This window comes from Hakea prostrata, chromosome 2 (genome assembly GCF_041222555.1).
Source record: "Hakea prostrata isolate BN-2017 chromosome 2, UWA_Hpros_2, whole genome shotgun sequence".
Taxonomy (NCBI): Eukaryota; Viridiplantae; Streptophyta; class Magnoliopsida; order Proteales; family Proteaceae; genus Hakea; species Hakea prostrata.
Genome location: NC_142601.1, coordinates 23,771,915 through 23,796,579, shown reverse-complemented (window position 1 = coordinate 23,796,579; position 24,665 = coordinate 23,771,915). Strand labels below are relative to the sequence as shown.

Below are 24,665 nucleotides of genomic sequence, written 5' to 3'. Positions count from 1 at the left end.
TTGTATCTTTGTGTTGCATCCTTCTCATCCAGCCGATAGATGAGGGCGCTACTTAATCTTTTGACCCTTCTCAAAAACTTAAACTTCTGCTGATATACAACCTTTCCTTAAACTCTGATAATTGATTTAATTGGACTAATTTGGGATGATGACTTTGATTTCAAATATTGGATAACTATAATAACATTTTACTTCTTGATTAATACTTGTCACTTGCTCTTTGATTATATTAGAGCAAATTACACTCGCACCCCAAAATGGAGGCCTTAAAGCACTGACACCCAATTTTATGTTTAAAAAACACATAGGTCCTATTCTGTTAGAATGGTTATTACTTGGTTAGTCATATTTATACAAAGACTATTATACCGTTGACTTGTTCTCCAATAAATCTATTTTCATTTACTCAAAAAAAAAAAAAAAAAAAAAAAAAAACTGACTAACCCTGTGCACGATTGGGATTTCAACGGTTTCACTTATCATTTTTCCCTCCATTCAACCATTCTTTCTTCTTTCTTTCTTCTTGTTTCTTTTCTTTTTCTGATTTTATGTTTCTGGTTTGCTACAAGGAAGAAGGGGACGAGAAGAGAGAGAGGCCATTTCACTTCTCATTTCTCCCTCCATTCAACCATTCTTTCTTCTTCTTCTTTCTTTTCTTTTTCTGATTTTACATTTCTAGTTTGCTGCAAGGAAGAGGGGACAGAAAGAGAGAGAGAGAGGCCAAGAGGGTGGTGTTCAATTAATCAAGAAGCACATATTCTTTATGCCTTGCTTCATTTTGTCATATTAAAGGCTTGCTAGAGGCTTTATTTGACTCATAAAGTTATATTTGCTGCAATTTTCTTAAGATCAGATTTGAATCTAGGTGATCTCTTCTTCCTCCTTTTTCTCTTTTCTTCTTTATTATCTTTTTGCATCTAGACGTTTGATGCTAGACAGATTGCAAGTAATTTTCTCCGCCTTCGAAGGTTTTGCGATGAAAACAAGCCAGACAGATTGAAATTTCTTCCGCCTTCAAAGCTTTTGCAATCAAAACTACAGCAACGAAGAACATCTGTAGATGTGAATAGAGCTTTCTTCCGATTATCCGATGAAAACCACAGCAGCGAATGAACATTGCTGAACATTGGGCGAATTTCTGAATAGGTTCTTCCGCCGATGAAGCCAGAATTTTTGAGTACGTTCTTCCGCCTACAAAGCCATGAAGGGTTTTTTTTTTTTCTTCTCAGATTTTAGTAAGGGCATTTGTGGAATTAGAAAAAATTTAACAGTGGGTTAACAGTTTCACTAACAGAATGGACTAGTGTGTTTATTGAATTGGGTGTCTGTGTTTTTTAAACATAAAGTGGGGTGTCAGTGTTTTAAGGCCTCCATTTTGGGGTGCCAGTGTAATTTACTCATTATATTATAGGCGTTGTGTTATGGATTTGGCCGTGAACCTAGATCTTGTAGTGTATCACCCCCATATTGGTGTATTACCGGATCCGGCTGGGTTGGGTGTGACAATATGACTCATGGGTTTGATATGATTATTGTGTATTACTTCAGTTAGCTCCATTATGCTCATTCACTCCATTGTGTGTTTCAAATTAGTGGTTGAAACCTATTATTCACTTTTAACCTAGTTGAGTCATTATGGATTGGTGATTCAAGATGCTCCCACTATATAGTATTAAGTTTAGGATTTAAAATGAACCTGACCTATGATACCAACTTCTGTCACACCCCACCAATCTGGATCCGGACTCACCCGAATACCCGTGGGATTGATAACAATACAGGATTTAGGTTCAATGTCAATCCATAACAATAAAACAATATAGTATAATCCAAGAATGAGAAAGGAGCATACAGTATCAAATCAAAGTCATAATATTAAAGTTATTATAGTTATCCATGACTTTGAATTGTGATTATCCAAAGTTAGTCAAGTCAAATCTTAAAGAGGCTCAAAATACTAAGCAGCACCACCATCAATTGGTTCAATAAGAAGAATATAACAAATGGTCACAAGAGCAATTACAATCTCATAAGGTGATCGTCGTTGCCTCAATAGTACTTGACTTTGTAGGAGCAATCCAAACATGGGCACAAGTCTCCATGTGCCTCTGCATTCTCGCATCTCACTCCCTCGTAAAATTCAGATGGCGACTTACTCTCCAATCTCCACTTTGACGAAGTGCTCATAACCTATAATAAGATCTAAAAAGTATATATAGAAAAGAAAAGTCTTTCCTCTAAAGCTAAAGGCCAAACTCAATTTTCATTCCAATATCTTAAATTCTTTCATAATAAAGAGCTTAAATAAAAGTGCATTGGGAACATCCCTCCATGCATAGGCAATTCCAAAATATCACTTGAAAATGACTACCTAGTTCGACTGGCTAACTTCCCCATTAAATAAAAAAATTTTGAAACTATAAAATGGCAATAATAGGACATTGAAAGTTGGGACTAAGAGGAAGTTGGTTGTGTTTCCTCCAAGGTTAAGTAGTTTCAATGTGCTTCAAAGTGGAGAGGTGGCTTTGAGAATAACTCCCCCAAGGAAATAGAAAATTGGTCATTGTTTATTGCGTCAGAAAATAAAATTCTAGACCTTTCCATCCATCTAAAAATCTCACGCTAATTCCTTCTAGATTCATATATGTTTTAACCTAAAATTGCCCCAAAATTGGTGATTGTGCTGCCACTTACTGCTAGATATTTTTGTTTGGGTTTGTGGGCCTAGCGGACTACTTTCTTAGGCGTTGCATAATTATATATACAAAATTATGGGTAATAATTAAAAAGGCACAATAGTGTATCTATAGGGAGACATATTCATTTATTCATGATAATAAAAAAAGGCAAAGTAGAAACATATAAACATTAATTACATTTTAGTAGAAAAATTAGCCACAATGTCCACCAGGTCCTCCAACATTAATACCAGCTACTTGTGCTACATCGTCATAACTATATCGTATATCATTGCAACGTTTGTTGTCCACGCGAATATTTACGCTTCCTCCTGATCTTGGATGTGAGACAATGTAGTTCTTGTCCAAATACTCAATCACATGTAAAAAACATGCATATCGTTGTTTAGGCCACATTCCACTTCCCATTTTAGGGTATTCTCCATTAGAACCAATTCTTACGATGCCTCCCCAAGAATTACCTTTAGCACCAGTAGCTAAAGAATTAAACAAGTTCTTTGGCCAATAACCAATGGACATGCCATGAAGTTGCAGCCACCAGTGCCCAGTATTTCGATCTTGTAAGAAAACAATCAATAGAATTACCAACAATGATCTAAATGCAATCTGTTGATTTAGTTTCATCAAAAGATATACCGATTTAATTGTATGAGACCTATTCTTACAGCACTTGTCTATGTGAGATTGGCATCCTCAATCACAAAGAGGAGATACAAATGCCGCTAATATGCAACTTTTTTTTTTACGATGACTTACTTGGAATAAAAGATAAAAGAAAGTTATACCTGTTAAACAGCGAGATGGAACTCAAACTGATTATTTCCAATACTAGAAGTAGGTCTTAAAAGAATTCCTGGCCTAATTGATCTGTGAGTTTGTACAAACCCTCTGCAGTGAGTATCATGTCACCCATTTTTGTAATTATCACCCTGCACACCATGAAATTTTAGTTTTTTCTATCCCGCAAAAAAGTAAGTTAAATTAAAAGTGAAAAAGACATACAACAACCAACAATTTTAATTATTTATACAAGAAATTAATAGATTAAAAAGTGCAAAGAGGGAAAGGGTTCTCATAAACGTAAATGTTTATATATGGTGTCTTCATTTATCACATATCATTGAATTTATCCTATGGAAAGAAAAATATACATGGAATGGTCAAGTTCAAATTCCCTCGGGTCCAAGGAAGAAGCCCCGCTTTGTATTTAATATTATATGTAAAAATTACCCTCCTTAGGATGTAATCAATGAGTTAATAAGCTGGCTTGGGTGAACCTTAGTTCCCAAAATAAATATTAGGAAAAAAGAAAATAACAAATTCTTATTAATTGAGATTGAGAGAGGGTAAAACTGAAGAGACAATATAAAGAAAAAAACAAAAGAAAAAGTTAACAAGTTAAACCATTGTTTAAGCTTCTAAAGAGAAAGCGGTTTAGCACTTAGAAAAAGGAAGACCTTTCTTAAGTTCTATCAATGTAAAATGAAATTCAAGTACTAAACAGAACCTAATTATTATTTAACAACTAAAAAACTTTATGTTCTTGTTAAAAGTGAAGACTAATCATATTTGATGTCCTATTGAATTATAGTGATACATTGTATTATCAATCAATTTAAAAAATGTAGAAAAAGAGCAAGAATTATTAGCCACAATATAATGTGTTAGCAACCATTGTAAGTCTTTTGATCCCCGAAAAGAAAAAGGGAAAAAAAGGAGAGGAAAAAAGAAAAAAAAATGAAAAAAAAAAAAAAGAAAAGCAAAATAACCATTGTAAGTCATGTTTTGATACAACAAATTAAAGAACTCCAACCTATTAAACATACCGTCCAAAATGTAAATAAATGAGTTTCTGGGTCATGATATAAGCTTGGATTAACCTGATTTTTAAGAAGTGTAGAAAATAAAGTTAGATAACATTAAAAATTCAATCGACTATAAACTAAAAAGTCGAGTAAGGGACGACGATTCAAGTGAAGGACGAGTTCAAATAAATCTAGATTGTTAAATACATACCGACCATCCAGCCATTATATAATTGGGGGATTCATTTGGACCACCATTAATCCAAATTTGAACATTTGTAAACTGCTGACGGTCTGTAAGAGTTGGATTGTATACATTAAAAGTTGCAGAAGCTCCATGAATTGGACCACCCGGCCAATTATTGTTAACATCTGCAATCTAAATGTTCAATTTCTAAAGGTTAATAATTTGTTCAGTAGAAAGAATAATAAAAACCCATTTCCTTCGATTGCTATAGTTTAAAACTACTTCAGTATATACATGCAACCATGTAATTATTTTGCTAAAGAAAAAAAAGAAAAGCATGCGACTGTTTTGCATTAATCAGTGCCTACAATTTTATCAGCATACTTTAACTCTTTTTCCAATTTACATTGGATTTGATGTAGAAGCCATACCTAAAAATTATGTTATGTGGAAATTTTTTCTTTCTAGATATGATTTAGCTGGAAATGACAAACTTAATCCTTAAAACAACCTTTGTCGAAGAGTTGAAAGTTGCATAGTTTTCCTCAACAAGCATTGTTTGATTGTCTTTTTTTTTGCCATATGATGCTTAGCATTTTTTGAGCACACAAGTTTGTTAGGACTTTAACCCAAAAAAGAAAAGAAAAAAAGTAAATAAATAAATGTCAAGTCTTCATTAAGTATTTTTGAATACCAGTAAGAAGGCATTATAGCATGTGATACTCTTAATAAATGGTAATTAGTCTGATTCCGTTTAAGTGCAGCCCTATTGTTTGAATCAAGATATATTTCCTTAGTCATGCCCTATTGTTTGCATGAAGATAGATTTCCCTAGTCATGCTTATTGATAGAAAAAAGAACCTTAATTTGCATTTGAATCCAAATTGTAAATTCTCCTTGGGGGGTGAACGATGCAACGGTTAAGATTATTTTATAGAGACAAGTGGTCGTGGGTTTAAATATTAAAACAGTTATTTTTTTCCGGATGGTACAAGTAAGAAGTTGGGTACACTATCATCTTTTGTGGACTTTGCAACATCACTAGTCTTGTGCAATGGGTACACCTTTAAAATGATTGATTGTGACTAGTCTTGTGTACTAGGTACACCTTAGAAGTTCTAAATGACAGCTAAAAAAATATAGTTAATATAGTTAACACTTTTTAGATGGGTTAATTAAGTTTCAGTTTGAGACATGAATTAGATAGAATATGAGTTGGTGATTGCTTACTAATTGTCCAGGGAAGTGTCTATTGCTTCAGTTGAAATTGGTGATCAATTCTCTTGATAAAGTGCTAGCCTGTAAAAGATCTTCTTCCGAAGTTCTTCGAATAGGAACAGATCCTTCTGGACATTCCTCAAGTTCAAAAGTACTTAGCAAAGATTCAACAGCTGAAGAAGTTATATTTACCCCCCATTCTGGTAGAACACTTGGTTTCATCTGCAAAGAAATTATAGTACTAAAAGTCAAAATTTCCGTATAATTTAATAAGATATGCCCCCCGGTCTTGATTTGTTAATGAAGGTGAATAAAACAAGTAAATGGGTGAGAAATACAACATACTTGGACTTTGTGATCTTTGAGCAGTGGATGAGACAAAGCTGGTTGCTTGTTCAAATCAACACAATCAATAAAACCGTTCTCTGTCTACAAGATCAAGAGACAAATAAGTAAGAAGGTTAAAATATCCAATGCTGAAACCGTGCTATCTTGTTGCATTCGTATCCTTTTTTGTACCATTTGTTATCGGTTAAAGGCATAAGAAAAGAAATGTGAAAATCAATACAAAGTTCCCATCGGGTCTCTCTCTCTATGTGTGTGTGCGTGTATGTGAGAGAGAGAGAGAGAGAGAGAGAGAGAGAGAGAGAGAGAGAGAGAGAGAGAGAGAGAGAGAGAAACACCATCCATGGATTACAATAGGTCTACAGAAGAGATAAAAAAAAGTACAGATAACATACTATAATGGTCTTTAGAGAATGAGGAACATTCAAACTCTCAAGTTCCCTTTCCAGCTCCAATTCATCTTTAGTTTGCTCCATTGCCTGTTTTGCTTCAGCTCCATAGCTTTTCAAAACTACAATATGCAGAAAAAGTAAAAACAATGTGATGGTACCCTTGAAACCCTTTGTCATTGAAACACCACTTGCCACCCCAAGAAAAGCCATTGTCAACTGGGAAAACTTGTTTACTGGTCTATTCAATACATTGGTGGCCTATTTATATGTCCAACTAATTTGTATAGTTAATCAATATAACAATGCGATGGTACCCTTCAAATCTTTGTTACTGAGAAACCACTTTACCACACCCAAGAAAAGCCATTATGAACTTGAAAAACGTGTTGAAGGGTCAATTCAACACACGGTGGCCTATTTATATACTCGATTTGTTCATCTAGTTAAGTGACATAAGTTGTAATTGAAGAGGATAATTAGGATGATTTGGGAATTCGAAATGCAAATGGTCCAAATTTGAATTTTTCATCATAGTTGAAAAGTGTTGACATGGCTCCAAATTTCAAGAAACTTCTATTTTTTCAAACAAGAATTTTAAGACTTCGAAATTCAAATGAACTGAATGATGGTAGAATTGATGGAAGTTTTCCTCATCACATTGTGTGACTTGAACAATATATATATACAACCTGTAAAACATAGACTTCTGCTGATATACAACCTTTCCTTAAAGTCTGATAATTGATTTAATTGGACTAATTTGGGATGATGACTTTGATTTCAAATATCGGATAACTGTAATAACATTTTACTTCTTGATTAATACTTGTCACTTGCTCTTTGATTATATTAGAGCAAATTACACTGGCACCCCAAAATGGTGGCCTTAAAGCACTGACACTCCATTTTATGTTTAGAAAACACATAGGTCCTATTCTGTTAGAATGGTTATTACTTGCTTAGTCATATTTATACAAAGACTATTATACCCTTGACTTATTCTCGAATAAATCTATTTTCATTTACTCAAAAAAAAAAAAATACCGACTAACCCTGTGCACAATTGGGATTTCAACGGTTTCACTTATCATTTTTCCCTCCATTCAACCATTCTTTCTTCTTTCTTTCTTCTTCTTGTTTCTTTCCTTTTTCTGATTTTACATTTATGGTTTGCTGCAAGGAAGAGGGGACAGAAAGAGAGAGAGGCCATTTCACTTCTCATTTCTCCTTCAACAGTTTCACTTCTCATTTCTCCCTCCATTCAACCATTCTTTCTTCTTCCTGTTTCTTTTCTTTTTCTGATTTTACGTTTCTGGTTTGCTGCAAGGAAGAGGGGACAGAAAGAGAGAGAGGCCAAGAGGGTGGTGTTCAATTAATCAAGAAGCACATATTCTTTATGCCTTGCTTCATTTTGTCTTAATGGGCCGTGTTTGGGCTGAGTGTTTTTCAGCTCGAAACCAGCCCAACCTGAACCGTTGACACCCCTGAGTCAGTTCTAACATTGTTAAGCCTAAGGTTTAATGTTTAATTTCTATCTTACCCTTTTATAATTAAGAAGGCCAAAGATAATATTTCATTTAGAAAAAAAAATCATATGAAATAATTCTACACGTGTATTTTTTTTATCAATTTCGATTAAAAAAAAAAAAAAAAAAAAAAAAAAAGAGGCACCTTATTGGTATTAGGAACTTCCTAAAATTGTTAACGTCAAATTAGACAATAAATAAATAACAATCTATTTGAAGTATAAACTTCTTAAATTTGATAACATTAAACTGGAAAGTAAACAATAAAATTAAAAATTACACCAAAAATGAGGAATTATTATTTATTTTATTACCAAATTGAAAAGTACATATATAAATTTGAAAATGAGTTTTCTTTTCTTTTTTCTCTTTCTCTTGACAATAAAAGAATTTATTAGGTTTGTTATAAATAATATTGATTGTAAATGTCCATCACCTCCAAATAAATTATACTTTTAATTGAAGATCTCAACCACCTCAGCATGCAATCTTGGTGATTCACATTTCTATCATAATTGAAGATCATGGTCATCCCAACAAACAATGTTGATAGTCACAATTTCCATTTTATGCACCTTATATTTTGAGCGGCAATCTATCTATCCATATCAAGAACATCTTATTGTGTGTAAGAATCATATATTGTATTTCTTTGTAGACTCTGATATTTCCATATCAGAAAAGTTGCTACTTCTTCTATAAATATGTAATACACTCAACTCAATGAATAGTTTGATTGATCTTATTCTAGTTTCCTTTTTCATTTCTAATATATTTTATTTATTTTATAATACGTTTTCAACACGATTTCTCATGAAGTAATTGTTCTTTTGAGCACAACTCTATCGAAGTAATTGTGCACGATTCCACTTGAAGTAATTATATTTTGAGCACAACTCTATTGAAGTAATTGTGTACAACCCCGCTCCAGGTAATAGTGTTTTGAGGTAAATTTTCATGTTAGTTTTTATGTTCAACTATTATTCATTACTTCAAATATTAGAAGATGCACATATTATTTAATGTTTACATGAAATTTAATTTTATCTTTTATGCCTCTTTTATATTGACTTATATCATGTCAAATCTTATGAAATTGGAATTTGCGGCTCTTAATATAACAGGCAAGAATTACTTGTCATGGATCCTTGATGCTGAGATCCACCTTGACAGTAGAGGTCTTGGAAATGCAATTATGAAATAAAAAGATGTATCCAATCAAGATAAGGCGAATGCCATGATTTTTATTCGCCATCATCTCCATGAAGGATTGAAAGCAAAATATCTGACTATGAAATATCCATTTGAATTGTGAATTAATTTAAAAGAAATGTATGACCATTAAAAAATGGTAATCCTACCTAAAGCTCAATATGAAAGAATGCATTTGAGGTTGCGAGATTTTAAAATTGTAAACGAGTACAATTTTGCAGTTTTTAAAAATATTTCTTAGTTGAAATTATGTGGAGAAAATATTACTACTGATGAGGACTTATTAGAAAAAAAAAAACCATATCAACTTTTCTTGCTTCAAATGTATTGTTACAACAACAATATAGTAAAAAGGGTTTTAAGAAGTACTCTGAATTGATCTCATGCCTCCTTGTGGCTAAGCAGAATAATGAATTATTATTAAAAAAATCATGAGGCCCGTCCAACTGGTTCTGCTCCATTCCCTAAAGTGAATGCAATAATTCATGATAAGTATGAAAGAAGACAAAATTATAATCATGGCCATGGACGTGGACATGGATGAGAAAAAAGACAGAATAATTATCATCCTCATGATTGAAATAAACAAGAGAAATGCAAGGATTCTCAAAGTAACTCTTCAAAGAATAAAGATAATGTTTGTCACCAATGGCACCAATGTGGAATGAAAGGCCATTGGTTGTGTGTTTGTTGTACTCCATAGTTTTTGTCAAACTTTATCAAGCTTCAATCAAAAAGAAGGAAAATAATGTGAAGACAGATTTGACTTTCCAAAATAATGGTATTGAAGTAAGTTTTTCTTAAAAAGAAGATGATTTTACTGGTCTCATAGACATCATGCATCTAGATGCTGTAGACTTCTCTAAAGAAAATATTTGATGATTTGGTTATTTTTGTTATTTAGGTTCGAATAAAATTGATGTTATGTTTTCAATTAGTTTATTTTTATTTTTAGTTTAATTCCTTTCTTGATGATTTTTTACATTTTTTTTTTTATGTATTTCGTTTCAATTTAATGAAGAATATGGATATTCCTCAATTTTCAATTGGATCAAAGATTAGTGAAGACGATATATAGCTCGTAGATGGTGCTGCGACACATACTATACTAAGAGATAAAAATATTTTTTGTATTTGAAGATGGAGGAAGCCAAAGTTTATAAAATAACTAATAGTACAAAATTGATTGAAGGCTCTAGAAGAGCTAATTTATTATTATTTAAGGGAACCAAATTGGTAATCAATGATGCATTATTTTGTAATAAGTGTCAAAGAAAATTATTAAGTTTCAAAGAAATTCGTCAAAATGGCTATCATATTGAGACTGTATATGATGGTAAAACTAAATATCTTTGTATTACTACAAAAAAGACAGGTAGAATATATAGTTTGGAAAATTACTTGCTTTTCTTTCGGTTTGTACTACACAAATATTCGCATGGTTGAAATATATGCTTTGGTGGATCTAAGGAATATTGATTCAAATAGCTTTATTATTTGGCGTGATCGGTTGCCATCCCGGATAGAATATGATGTGAAAAAGTATTGAAAATTCACATGGCCATGCATTGAAAATCAGAGGATTTTTCAATTCAATGAACTTTGTTGTGTTGCTTGTTCTCAAGGGAAACTTATTACTAGACCATCGCCGGCTAAAGTTGGATTTGAATCCCCTGCATTGTGGAACATATACAGGGTGATATATGTGGATCTATACAATCATAATGTGTACCATTTAGAGGAATCTCCAAATGAGCAGCTGTAGTAAAGTCTCCTAACCAACGACCTTCCAAAAATTTATTTTTGTCCCATCGCTCATTGTTCATCTCTCATGAGAAGCAACAAAAAGCCAAACATTTTTCAGACAAAAAATAATTGAAGAGCAAACCCAAGAATTCCGCAATTTAAAGTTGTAATTAAGCTATAGTATAGGAGACAATAGGAATTATCCCTATCATAAATTTTAAGGTGTCTTTATAATTTGGTTCACATGGGATCTGTTGTAAGGGGAAACAAAACCAATATTTGAACCCAAATTTGAACTGAATACAAGTCTTGTGAGTTAACTGAAAATCTAAATAATGTAATACTTTATTCATGATGAATTAAAAAAAAAAAACATCTTTCACCAAAGCTTCAGGAGGTGATGGATTTGATTAGATTAATCCCTCTTCCTGGATTTGTTTAGATTAACCCCTCTTCCTAGTGTGCCTTTGCTGATGTGTATCACTGGAGGGCCTCACCACTTAGTGATTTTTCTATAGAATCAGCTTGGGAGCTTTTTAGAAGTAAAGCAACGAAGGTAGATTGGGCAATTACCATTTGGAAGTCGCCTTTATTGTTGAGGCAGCTAGCTTCTTGTTGGTGTTTTTTCCATCAAAAGATCCTTGTGGATGATTTGATTACTTTTAAGGGGATCTCTTTGGCCTCTCACTGCAGTTTATGTATGGAGGCTTCACAGCGTATCAACCATATCCTTTTGCAATGTTCATTTGCCCACAGCTGTGGAGAGTCGTTGGCAACAAAGTTTGGAAAGATTTGGCATGCTGACACATCTCTCCTATAGAGCTGTAAATTGTGGACTCAGCAAGCTAAATCAACCTTGTTAGGGGCGGTTTGGTTAAATGGTTGTTTTCTGTTAATTTACTACATTTGGCTTGGCCGAAATAAGCACACGTATGAGGAGCTTTGCCTTCCAAAGGACTGGGTGCTATATCGTATCTTCTCATATCTTGCTCAATTGGTTATCGTGCTTGAAGGCAGAAGAGTTTCTTAGGATGATTTTGCTCTTGTTAGATCTTTGGGGTTAAAGCATCACATTATGAGCTCAAAACGCCCTCAAGAAGTTTTCTAGTATCTCCTCCAATGGGTGGGTCAACATTGATAGATGCTCTTTGGGCAACCCTGGCAAAGCAGTGCCTGATGGACTTTTCCAAAATGAAGCTGCTGCTGTGATCTTGAACTTCAGCATTTTCTTGAATGTGAAAACTAACTTTGAATATGAAATGGAGGCTCTCTTTCTTGGGCTGGAATGGGATGCTAGGTGGAAAATCACAAAGCTTTGGTTGAGTGTGATTCAATGGCAGTGGTTGTGCTCATTTAGCAGTGTAAGATCCCTTGGTTTTTCCTATAACGATGGAGGGCTTTGCTGTCATTTTTAGATGCTATTTGGAAAATAACCCATTGCTATAGGGAAACCAATATGGCTATGGATTTCTTAGCCAAAACAGTGGCTAGGAAGGGATATTCAGCTACTAACATCCCTTGGACAGAAGCTGTTTGGATGGCTCTGGATCTAGATGCATCAGGAAGCCCTAGGTTTAGATTCTAGCTTTTCACTTTGACAACTAATGTGAGTGGGAACCAGTGAGGATGGGTGTATTGGGGGCAGCTGAGGTTGCGGGCTAGAATGTTTGGTTCCAAGACATGTAAGTTTTATTGTTGCTGTTTATACTTCTCGCTTTGAATACCTATGACCTTTTAGCAGAAAAAAATTAAACAAACATATGAAGGTTACATATACGTTGATAGGAACATCTAGCCACCAGCTCCTCCAATGTATATCCAACTCCTTGTCTAGTTGCATTATTTCGACCATTTATGTGATAACATCTTTTGGAATTCTCAAATGTACATATGCTTCATTTTGAAGGTGGATGCACTCCTCTCGGTATTTGTCCTACAAAACCACTTGCTAATCCAATTCTCGATGTGAAATGGAATTAGTGTGATAATGTAGAATCTCATTTAAACTGAGAACCCCTCAGAGCGGGGTTTGCTAAAAGTTCATTTGTATTAATATATATATATATATATATATATATAGGCGTCCAAAATCTGCTCAGCCCTTAGATCTCCTGAGAGTAACCTAGAAAATAAAGCATCAGATGTGGCCCGACCGTTGGGTTCGGGAGTCCACCTTCGGAGGCTAAGTCAGTTGATGAACTTAATCACAAATGGCTCTGCTAGAGCGCAGAGCTAAGGACTGAATAACGAGAATACGATTCAGATAGTATATATCTGAGTGTTTTCGTCCGTCCCTACCTTGTGGGTAGGTGATGTCTTATATAAGGTGTACCTTTGAATCTTCTTCGTTGGATGTATTTGAGCCTTCTTCGGATAGTCGTTGGATCTCAACAGATAGATCCGTTGAGTGATAGATCTCTACTAAGTTGGACTAGTAGATGACTCCTTTGATAATATGATCGTTATATGGTGGTTATCCATATAATAGCGATGAGTGACAGCCGCCAAATACTGCTAGCTGTCTTTAGGTTGATTAAGCTATTCCGATCGCATCGGATTAGGGCGTGCTTGTGGCTGAGTTAGTTTTCTTCCTCAGCAAGCTATCTCTTAGACCCAGCTCGTTCGGAAACGAGTCGATTCCTTTCGTCCCGACCGGAGTCGAGGGTCGAACCAAGTCTGAACCAGGTTCGGTTATATTTTCTCCATATCACGAGCCCCCCAGACCAAGCGTTCGGTCGATCCTGAGGGCTTAGTTTTTAACTGGGTTCTCCATCGAATGATAGTTTTGCATAATCCTCAACCCATTAAATGTCATATCACATTTAATGCGGCTATGTCGCTTTTTCCTCGAGCATTTTGAGTATTCTCACTTTTTGTGGGGGTGATGCCACGCGTCCTTTGCAGCCGAAACTATCGTTGCTCACACAATGAAAACGACGGTTTCTGAACACCTATTTTGGATTCGTGAGTTAAAACTTTCGAACCGTCTTCAAATCTCGATCGTTGATCCTGGATTCATCTCGATCGTACACGTCCTCGAACACTCGTGTGGGTGCTTAAAAGCAGTTCATTGTGTCACATCCTCCCAGCCGGTACCCTAACTGGCATACCCGAGAGTGTGATCCACAGCCCCGAAGATCAAGTATCGAGGAAATCATCCTCCCACATATACATTAACATAATCATAAACAGGAAATAATCAAGGTTTAATATTATAAACAAAGGTTCAAAACAATAATGGAAACTCAGTATAATCAGAGTGCGGAAAAGATACCAGATATCCAATGATATCAAAAAGAGTAAAGTGAGGCGGAAACTCACTTCACCAATATAGCGGAACGTAGTATGAAAGTCAAAAGGAATTACAACTAAAACAATGTACTAAGAAATAAACTAAGATCAAGCGTCTTCTAGTTTATAGATAACGTTTTCATAAGTATGGACTTCGTCAATCCAATGAATTCGTTCTAACTCTATGTTGTTTTCAAAAGTAGTACGCAGCTTGATCCGCCGGGGGATCATCAGAGTAATCTTGATCGTCGCTAGCACCTTGCGTGCAATACGCTTCATCGGCTTGCGCTTCACTGTACTGCTCGTCATAATAATCTGCACCTGTAGGATAATCTAAACAAAGAATATACAAACAGGAATGAGTTTCGAAGAAACTCAGTAAGGTAGTTGTCCATAACAACATAAATAACATGCGGCAGAACATAACAAGATGCAATGCAATATGAAACAGATAATGTATGTATGCATCTAACTCTATGTATGTTGGTCTCTATGGTAGAGATACTTTAAGTCATAGCACCGTACTTCTTTGGGTAGGTCACGCATACGGCTCCTGTTGGTAGTGGGTTCGGGCATCCCTCTCGGACAAACCATGGTAGGGGGTTAAGTCAACACACTCTCTCACAACCATTTGGCATAAGTACCGGCGCATGTCAAGGAAAAGCCTAGCCCAATGCAAGTCATCTAGTCAGTTACATCAAGTCAGTTCCAGATACTTCCATTCCTCCCCTCTCGGGATTCTTTCTGGTATCCTTCACACTAGAGTCATGAATATTACTCACCGAACTCATCAACCCTATTGGTTATCCACATATGGTAAACGGGAAGCTCTCATGTCCTCTCACGGATATAACTCACCGGTCTCGAGCGCCCATAAGCCCAAGTCTAGCCATATGCAACCCTCCAATAAATGGTCCCCACAATGTGATTCCCGTCCTCTCACGGATATAACTCACCGGTCTTGAGCGTCCATGAATCCCCATTGCTACCACAGGTCGTTCGGTCTCAATACCCTTCCGAATTGGGTCTCATATAACAGGGGTGTATCCTAGCCAAACCCTGCTAGACATCCCTAGGTATGGCAACCATTGATTTGGGAAAGCGACGATGGGCATCTTCGGAGAACATCCCATACTATTCCCTCCGATGTCCAAGGACAGAAGCATCAAAAGGATACTCCCCAATCCCAAACCAAACTTAAGCAAACACATTCTTAGAACAGTCATGACATACACAACCAACAATTCATCATATACAAGAGAATGTAAAAGCAGAAATCAGATTAGGCAATAATCAGTAACTCATATATCATGAATAATAAAAAGACAATATAAACAAGTCCTACTGTTCCCACAGTAGGAGATCAGAATTAAAATAAAATAACAGTAGGTAATCTCATAGTTTCATAAAGTAGAAACCAAAGAACAAGCAATCTATGTAGTTAAGGAATTAATTGTCCTTACCTTCTAACTTGGATAGGATCTTAAAGAATCAAGTATGATCTTGACTAAACCTGAGAAGACAGTCCTAAACAAGTGCACACAACATGTTAGGAAAGATGCATAAAGGAAAAGATCATAAATTAATCGAAACAGACCAAGAATGAGGTTGCTGTACTCATTGGTCAATTGATTGGTCTGCTGGACCAGTCGACCAATGCAGATAGTGGCCTGCAAGAATCCGAATTTTGAGAATCAAGAACAGAATTCGATGGTTCAAAAGGGTACAAACCAGAGGGGAATTATCATGGTAGTATTCTAGGGCATAGAGGATATCAAATCACAAATCAAATCAAGTTCCCAAATTATAACCTAGGAACACAAAGGTTAACCTACTAGGTTAAACATAGATTATGAGGGAAAAATATTATAATCAAAGATTCAAGAACTAGGATATGAGGATTACAAATATAGTAAAGAAAACACATTGATTGGGTTACCATGATCAAACTAGAGGTTCTTGATCTTACCCAAGAAATTAGGGTTTTACCCTTTTTGGTTCCCTCAGAAATTAATTGAGAGCTTTGGATGAAGGGAGATAAATTGTTAGCCAAAAATAACAAGGGTCATTCAATGATGAAGTTTAGGTTAACACAATATTACCCAAGAGGATTTTCCTTCACAAGGGAGGTTACCAAAAGCTCTCCAGACGATCTCACAGTTTAGGGTTTCAAAGGATTAGGGTTAGGGTTTCGAAGATTCCACTGGCTGAGGTTAAGATCATGATGATGATCATGGATCTTAAAGAACATGATGAGATCATGGAATAGATGGTTGCAAGAGTGCATCATCTTCTTCCTGATCTCAACGAAGAACAAAATTAAAGAAAGAAAATCAGAGATAGAAGAAAGAGTGAGTGAAATCATACCTTTGCTGTAGGAGGATGAAGAATTCTTCAAGTCTTTGCGAGAGATCACCAAAGAATGCAAGGGTATGGGTTAGCTTAGGGTTCTAACTCGTTCTAGAGGCTTAGGAGGCAGAGGAGGTGGAGTATTCCCGAGATTAGACTTAAATAGAAGAGACAAGATTCAAATTTCAAAAACAGAATCAATTGGTCGATTGGTCCAATCGACCAATGAGTCGACCAATCAAGACAGCAACTTCAAAACAGGGAATTGAAGGCTCAGATCAAGTCCAAACATCAAGGGGTTTTGCACACCTCTAGAGTGACATACCTAGGAGTTAGAAATGCCTTTGAATCAATACAGAGACCACTCCAAGACCATCAAATAATCCAATCCTCATCCGGGTGCAGTTTCCACCATTGGGACACTGGCATCAACACTCATGGAATCCAATCCAGCCATCAAGTCTTCAATAGAAATGGCTCAAAGATGACTTCTTGCCTTACTTTGGGTCACTGGACCTACAAATAACAAAGTTTCCAGATTAGGGTCAGGGCTAGGTTTCACACGTTGTCTCCGTAGGTTTCATTCTCCTTGTCTGGAATTTTGAAACCTTGTCGTCTTCTTCGCGCCTTCACGATCCTCTCATTCTCGAACTTTCGGCCTCAGTGATTCAGTAAGTTTAGTGACTTCTTTGTAAAGTTTACTTTCGTCTCTAGGTTTCTTTTCTCTCTAGAAACCACAATCAGACTATTTAGTAATGGAGGGCGGTAGGGTTTTTTCTGGAATTTCCCCTGTGCTTAGCACTGGTAAAGGCGATAGTGGTGATGAGGCCTTTGCCTCTGTCCCCTCTGATCAGTCAGATAGTGACAAGAAAACCCTAACTGCTCTCTGGTGTGACTTTGCAGAAGTTAGCCAACAGAGAAAAGCAGAAGAAAAAGCTGAGACTTCTTCTGCCCTTCCTGAGTCTGGACCATCATTGACTCCGAAACTGCCGAATCTTCTAGGCAGTCCAAACAACCTACCAGGTCCGCTGGTGGACTTGATTCTGTTGCTTCCTCCTATACTGGGGAAAATCTTCCTTTAGCCGTCAAATGTTTGGACTTTCCTTCCTCGTACCAACTTAGGGCTCCCACTTCCGATGAGAGGGTTGATTCGGTCTTTCCAGGCAAATTCTCCCTGTATATAGATACACTAGAAAGCGGAGTTCGCTTTCCCTTCTTCAATACTTTGTTTTCTGCCATTCTAAATCATTGGGATATTTGTCCCGGAATGCTTCTTCCCAATAGCTGGCGTCTCATCGTCATACCTTCTCTTCCTCTTTTTGTACATTTTCATGTTCTTTCTATTTCCCATCCTCCTGGCTGGGTTGTGTTTTCTAAGCGCAACAAAGTTGAGCTCGACTGGACGGGCAGCATTCTTGTCAAAGGAACTTGCCCTTCCAATCATAAAGGGTGGCGCAAGTGGTATTTTTTTTGCCGAGCGCCACAATCAGATCTTAACTTCCCGACTGCCTGGAAGCTGTACACTTCATATTCTGAGGGTAACCGGGTCCTTCCATTATCCAAAGAAGATAGAGCTGCTGTCGGGAAGATCAAGTAAATTCCATGGTATCAAGAGATACATGGATATGAGATGGAATACAACTCCATCCTTCAGTCCTCGGGGCTGGCTCGACGTGAGCTTTCTAACTGCCACGTTTCACTTTCTTGAATATACTGCCAACTTTTTCAACTTTCTGACTTTCGTCTTTCTTTGTAGTGCCTCCAAGAATGAATCCCGAGAGTCTTCGGGTGAGGGCTGCCAAGGCTGTTGTGGCTGCAGAGCAACGGTCTCCCCGAGCCTTGACTGCAAAACAGGTAGCCTCTGTGCCACCTCCAGACCCTTCTTACAAGGGTATTAGGAACTTGAAGCCAGTGGTGGAGGCTTCGGGGAGAGGGAAAAAGCCAATGGTGGAAGAAGTCGAAATCCCCTCTCTCGTCGGAACCAAAAGGAAGCGCGACTCAGCCGATGCTTCGCCCTTGAAGAAATCCAAAAAGAATAAAGATTCTGAGGAGATCTTCGTCCCTCAATGGACACTGAAGCGGACAGACCGGGCAACGTAGGATCTTGAAAAGGCTGCTGAGTGGAGCTCTCTCGGCCTTATGCCTGCTAACCGTCAGGCCTTTGAGACCCTGCAAGACGACGTTCTCGTTCGTCTTTCCAAAAGGTATTATTTTTCTTGAGCTTTTGCTACTTGCATTGTAATCTCTCCTGAGATTTTCTGATAATCTCCCTGTCTTCCCAGGAATATTATGTTGAGCTTCTATCAACACATGGAGGCATTGAGCCGAGTTGGTCGTAGCGGCTTCTTGCTGCAAACTTGTGAAGAGAATCTGGCGAAGGCCAATTCTGAGGTGGACCGGCTGAGGAAAGTAGCCGAAGAGTTGAATGAGAAGCATGACGAGGAGATGAATTCTTTAAGGAAAGAACTTGACTCGTCAACCCTTTGTGCTGTTGCTGCTGAACGCGAGGCTAAGAAACAGAAAAACGCTGCCACCACGTTCGATGATAGTCTTGATCTTAAAGCCCTGGAGAACGAACGTCTGTCTAAGATGGCAGTTCCCAGCAAGCCCAAACATCTTACACAAGCTTTTCGGAGGGACTACATTCGGAAATATCTGAACAGCGTCCCCTTCACTGGTCTAATGGGTTCCTTCAACCTTCAAGCCTATCGAGAGGGGCAAAATGATGTCTGGAAAAAGATCCTTGAATCTAATCCTTTGTTTGACACAACTCCCTTTCGAGAAGTGTGTCACAAGGAAATCTTTGAGAAGCTTGAGATGCCTTTCCCCGACTGGGTTTTGGAAGAGGAGGATCCCATTCCAGCGGACCCAGACATTGAGAAGTATCTTGCTGATTTGCCACCTCTCGAAGAACCTCAAAAGCATGCTTCGGATAAAGATTCTAACAAAGACTCGTCGGCCGACAATGAGAAAGAACAATAGGCAACCATCTCTTTTTTTTTTTTTTTAGTTTCTTTTCTTGTAAGGGTTGGCCCTCTATTGTCTTAATGAAATATAAATCTGTATTCTTTTTCTCAAACTCTTCTAATGATTGCCTTAATATTTCCTCATATCATATCTAGGGAATTGTTTATTCCCTCTCACAAGAGATATTTGAGAATGATATAAGAATGATATAAGTTATCACGTAGATTAACTTGTACCTTAACTGGAGATAACGTTCGGTCAATTTGATTCTTCCGAACCTTTTGTGATACTTGAACTTTATCTCCCAACTGCTCCTTCTTTATGACAAAGCTCAAACGTTTCCTTCAAGTTTAATACTCTATTATTTAATACTCTATCTCCCAACTCTTCCTAAGGAATTGGAAATACTCTATTATTTAATACTGGTGTGACGGTTGGTATTTGGCAGTATCCTCGTATCAGGTGCACATTGTTCCATGTGGAAACCTAGTTCAGCCTTCAAGTTTTGAATTTGAAGCGCCGTTATCCCCTGACCATTGATCCTGCATTTTTAGGAATTCGAAGCGTCTCTTCCATCCTGTCCCTTGATTAACTTGGGCTTTCAACCGTTGCATCTCTCCTTAAGGCTATTTAAGCTCCTAAAGGGTACTTCATCCTTATCTCGCTATCTGCAAGTTATTTCTGTCTGATAGATTTGCAAAGTAATATCTTGTCTTCCTTTGCTGTCTCTGTACTCTTGTCCTCCAACAATATCTTCGATCAGAACCTAAACAAATAAGTCTTCTGCTCTGTCATTCAGTTTTGTCACGAACTTCTTCTTCTCCCTGAGTAATCTCCACAGTATTCATACTTGGGGTTTACTCATTACGGAAGTTTCCTGATTGGTGTTCGTCACTTCATCTGTTCAACAGAAATCTAGGGTTTTCCCTTTTCTGCTATAAATTGTTGGATTCTCATACTAACACTGCTTTTTGCATTTGCAGTGCCTCTAAGAATTAACTTGGACTTTATTAGGGTGAATTCATGCAAGAAGACTGCCCCAGTACCGACGAAGGTTGCTCCCTCTGAGGTGATTGCCGCTGGTGAATCTTCTAAACGTGGGGAGACTGCTGTTGGTGAATCTTCAGATCAGATTACCATAATTTCTGCTGATGCTTCTCCCATGTTTCCTCTGCCTGAAGAGACCGTTCAGTCTTCCAAGGAGGACGTGGCTCCTTCCATCATTGCTTGTACTGTTGACGCCCCTTGCGGCACTACGCTGGAGTCTTCTTCAATGATGAAGACCCTTCAGGCATCTGAGGAAGATGTGGTCCCCACAAATGTAGCTCGTATTTCCAACTCTAGTGCTTGTTTGGCATCCTCCTCCACTCCTTCCCTGGAGCCGGAGGATTTTGCCACTAGGAAGCGCCCTCGGTTGGCCGTTGACGTGTTCCATCCTTCTTGGTCGCTGAAGAGGTCTAATTTGGTGACAGGCGATTTTGACAAGGCACTAGAATGGTGCTTTGCTGTTCAAATGCCTACCGAGAGCAGAGCCCTCTCCACGATCCCAGACAGGGATTTTATGAAATCACTGGTGATGTAAGTTTTTCTTCATTACATTTCGTTCTGAAGAATTTTCTTTTTCTCTTGACTAACTCTGAAGTTGTTGCAGGAGTCTCACTGGTAACTTCCACAATCAAGTGGAAGCAGCCTTTAGACTCAATAGACTGAGTGATGAAGTTTCTAGGCTTCGGGAAGACTCCAAAGCCAAAGATACTGAGATTGCTCGTCTTGAAAACCAAGCTTAGGAGATTGCCTGAGAGAAGAATTCCGAGAATGAGCGTCTTCGTTCAGATTTGGATGATGCTAGAGAGAAGATCCAGCAGCTGGAGCAGGAAGTAGGAAAGCTTTCAGCAGGGGCGAAAGGGTCTGGAGCTGTGTCCTTGTCCCAAAGGCAAGTTGTTACCCTTTTGCCTGAGTCCCTTTCAACTGATGTTCGCAGGGCTTACATCTTCAAATATTTGCATCGTACGCCTTTTGTTGACATGCTGAACGCTTATAACTTGCAGGCATACCAGGATGGCGAAAACGAGGTATGGGAATCGATACTAAGGAGAAATCCTTATTTCAACACGACTCCCCACCGCACCAATTGTCATCCTGAAGTGTTTGCAAAGCTGGGACTTCCTCTTCCTGCCTGGTCCAAAGATGCAACAGACCTTCCACCTCCAGATCCGGATATAATGCATCATCTTGACGATTCTCCTCCCTATTCTCCTCTGAAAGGATTCAGCTATGAAGAGCTTGCCTTGAATGCAAGTTTGATCAAAGATCAAACTTCTTCCGGAAAAGCTGGATAAAGAGTATGGAATTGCGGAGGATTTTGTACTTGCAGAATGCTTCGCAATCCCCGAGGGAGACAAACAAATGATAACATATGTTTTCCCGACTCTGTTCTTCTTCTTCTTCTTGAATATGTGTTGCTTCTTGACTCTGTATTGCTTCTGACAAAGTAACTTCGATCTTCTCTTGAAGATCACCGATGCTGACTTTCCTTTTTGACCGAACGAAGATTGTATCTCAACACTTGTTATCTCATATGTATATTTGATGTAAAGGTTGGCCCCTTCTGGTCATTTAAGTGAATAAAGAATTAACTTCATCTTTGAACTTTGTCAGCCACTTGAGTCATTGTTGTAGTAGGTCTTCGTTGTTTCAAAACAATGCCTTTACTTAGAGATTTCCATAGAAATTCAATAAGTTTTGAGAAGGAACTCACTTGGGTTTTAAACTGACACCTTGTAGAAGGTCCCACACAGGTTTTAAACCGATGCCTTTACTTACGAATTTTCAGATAAATTCAATAAGTTTAAGAAGGAATTCACTCGGATTTTAAACCGATGCCTTGTAGAAGGTCCCACACGGGTTTTAAACCGATGCCTTGTAGAAGGTACTCACTCAGGTTTTAAACCGATGCCTTTACTTAAGAATTTCCAGAGAAATTCAATAAGTTTGAGAAGGAACTCACTCAAGTTTTAAACCGATGCCTTGTAGAAGGTACTCACTCGGGTTTTAAACCGATGCCTTTACTTAAGAATTTCCGGAGAAATTCAATAAGTTTGAGAAGGAACTCACTCGGGTTTTAAACCGATGCCTTGTAGAAGGAACTCACTCGGGTTTGAAACCGATGCCTTGTAGAAGGTCCCACACGGGTTTTAAACTAATGCCTTGTAGAAGGTACTCACTCGGGTTTTAAACCGATGCCTTGTAGAAGGTACTCACTCGGGTTTTAAACCGATGCCTTTACTTAAGAATTTCTGGAGAAATTCAATAAGTTTGAGAAGGAACTCACTCGGGTTTTAAACCGATGCCTTGTAGAAGGTCCCACACGGGTTTTAAACCGATGCCTTGTAGAAGGTACTCACTTGGGTTTTAAACCGATGCCTTAAGAATTTGTAAAGGAATTTCCGGAGAAATTCAATAAGTTTGAGAAGGAACTCACTCGGGTTTTAAACCGATGCCTTGTAGAAGGTCCCACACGGGTTTTAAACCGATGCCATGTAGAAGGTACTCACTCGGGTTTTAAACCGATGCCTTGTAGAAGGTACTCACTCGGGTTTTAAACCAATGACTTTACTTAAGAATTTCCAGAGAAATTCAATAAGTTTGAGAAGGAACTCACTCGGGTTTTAAACCGATGCCTTGTAGAAGGTACTCACTCGGGTTTTAAACCGATGCCTTTTGATTTTGTCGCTAGATCTGATCTTGAGTGTTGTGTGATGCCCCCAATCAAAAGACAATATGTTGAAAACTAAGAATTGTATTGATTGAGTTGAATTTTGTTACATCATGAATGAAAATGGAATCTCTTCAAGGATAATATTTCTTCAAATGCCTGGTATTCTACGAACGATCCAGCTCCTTTTGGGTTGTCATGTTCTTTAGCTTATAAGCTCCCGAACCGACCGGTTTAATAACCATATATGGACCTTCCCATGAAGGGTCCAATTTCCTTTGATGGCATGGATCTGAAGCTAAGGTATTTCTCAATACCAAGTCTCCAGCTATGTATTGACGATTCCTTACTCGGAAATTATAGTGTGACGTTATCCTTCGTTGATAATGTTGAGTTCGCGCTATTGCTTTTGCAAGAACTTCATCTAACAAGTCAAGGCTATCTAGCAGTCCTTGCTCGATTGCTTTTTCTTCGAACTCTCTTTCCCGTAGTGTTCCAGCCATTACTTCGACAGATGCCAACGCTTTAGATCCGTAAGCCAATTTAAAAGGAGTTTCTCCTGTGGGTGTCCGAACCGTAGTTCGGTAGGCCCACATTACATTGTGCAATTCTTCGACCCACAAGGCTTTATCTGCTTCGAGTCTTCTCTTTATCGCCTCAAGTAATGTTTGGTTTGTAACCTCTACTTGGCCATTGCTTTGGGGGTATGCCACTGATGACATACGATGCTCGATCAAGTAAGTCCCACAAAATTGTTCAAATTGTGGGTTATCGAATTGAGTGCCATGATCGGTCACGATTATTTTTGGCATCCCGAACTGATATATGATTGACTCAAGCACGAACTTTTCCACCTTTCTTTCTGTGATGGTTGCCAGGGCGCTAGCCTCGACCCATTTGGTGAAGTAGTCGATTGCTACTATAAGATATTCTCTTCCGCCCGACGCCTTGGTGAATTTTCCCATGATGTCAATTCCCCACATCACAAAAGGGATGGGGTCTAGAATCGAAGTCATCTGTTCAGTTGGGCGTTTAGATACCGTAGCATGGATTTGGCAATTGCTACACCGACGAAAATACTCCATAGCAGCTTGCTGGAGCTTAGGACAATATAACCCGAGCCTCAAAATTTTGTATGCCAGGGCCCAACCGCCCATGTGAGCACCACAAATTCCTTCATGCACCTCGGCTAGAGCTGATTCCGATCCTTCGG

At 37.8% G+C, this 24,665-nt stretch overlaps 1 protein-coding gene across 1 annotated transcript; it reads right to left on the bottom strand.

Moving 5' to 3' along the window:
- Positions 1–2,891: 2,891 nt before the first annotated feature.
- Positions 2,892–6,856, bottom strand: LOC149024116 (protein neprosin-like). Its single transcript, XM_089143417.1, has 6 exons — positions 6,650–6,856; positions 6,255–6,338; positions 5,991–6,131; positions 4,716–4,883; positions 4,526–4,579; positions 2,892–3,305 (listed from the first exon to the last, which is right to left on the bottom strand). The coding sequence occupies exons 1-6, from the start codon at positions 6,854–6,856 to the stop codon at positions 2,892–2,894; spliced, it is 1,068 nt and encodes a 355-aa protein (XP_088999543.1).
- Between the last annotated feature and the right edge of the window lie 17,809 nt (positions 6,857–24,665).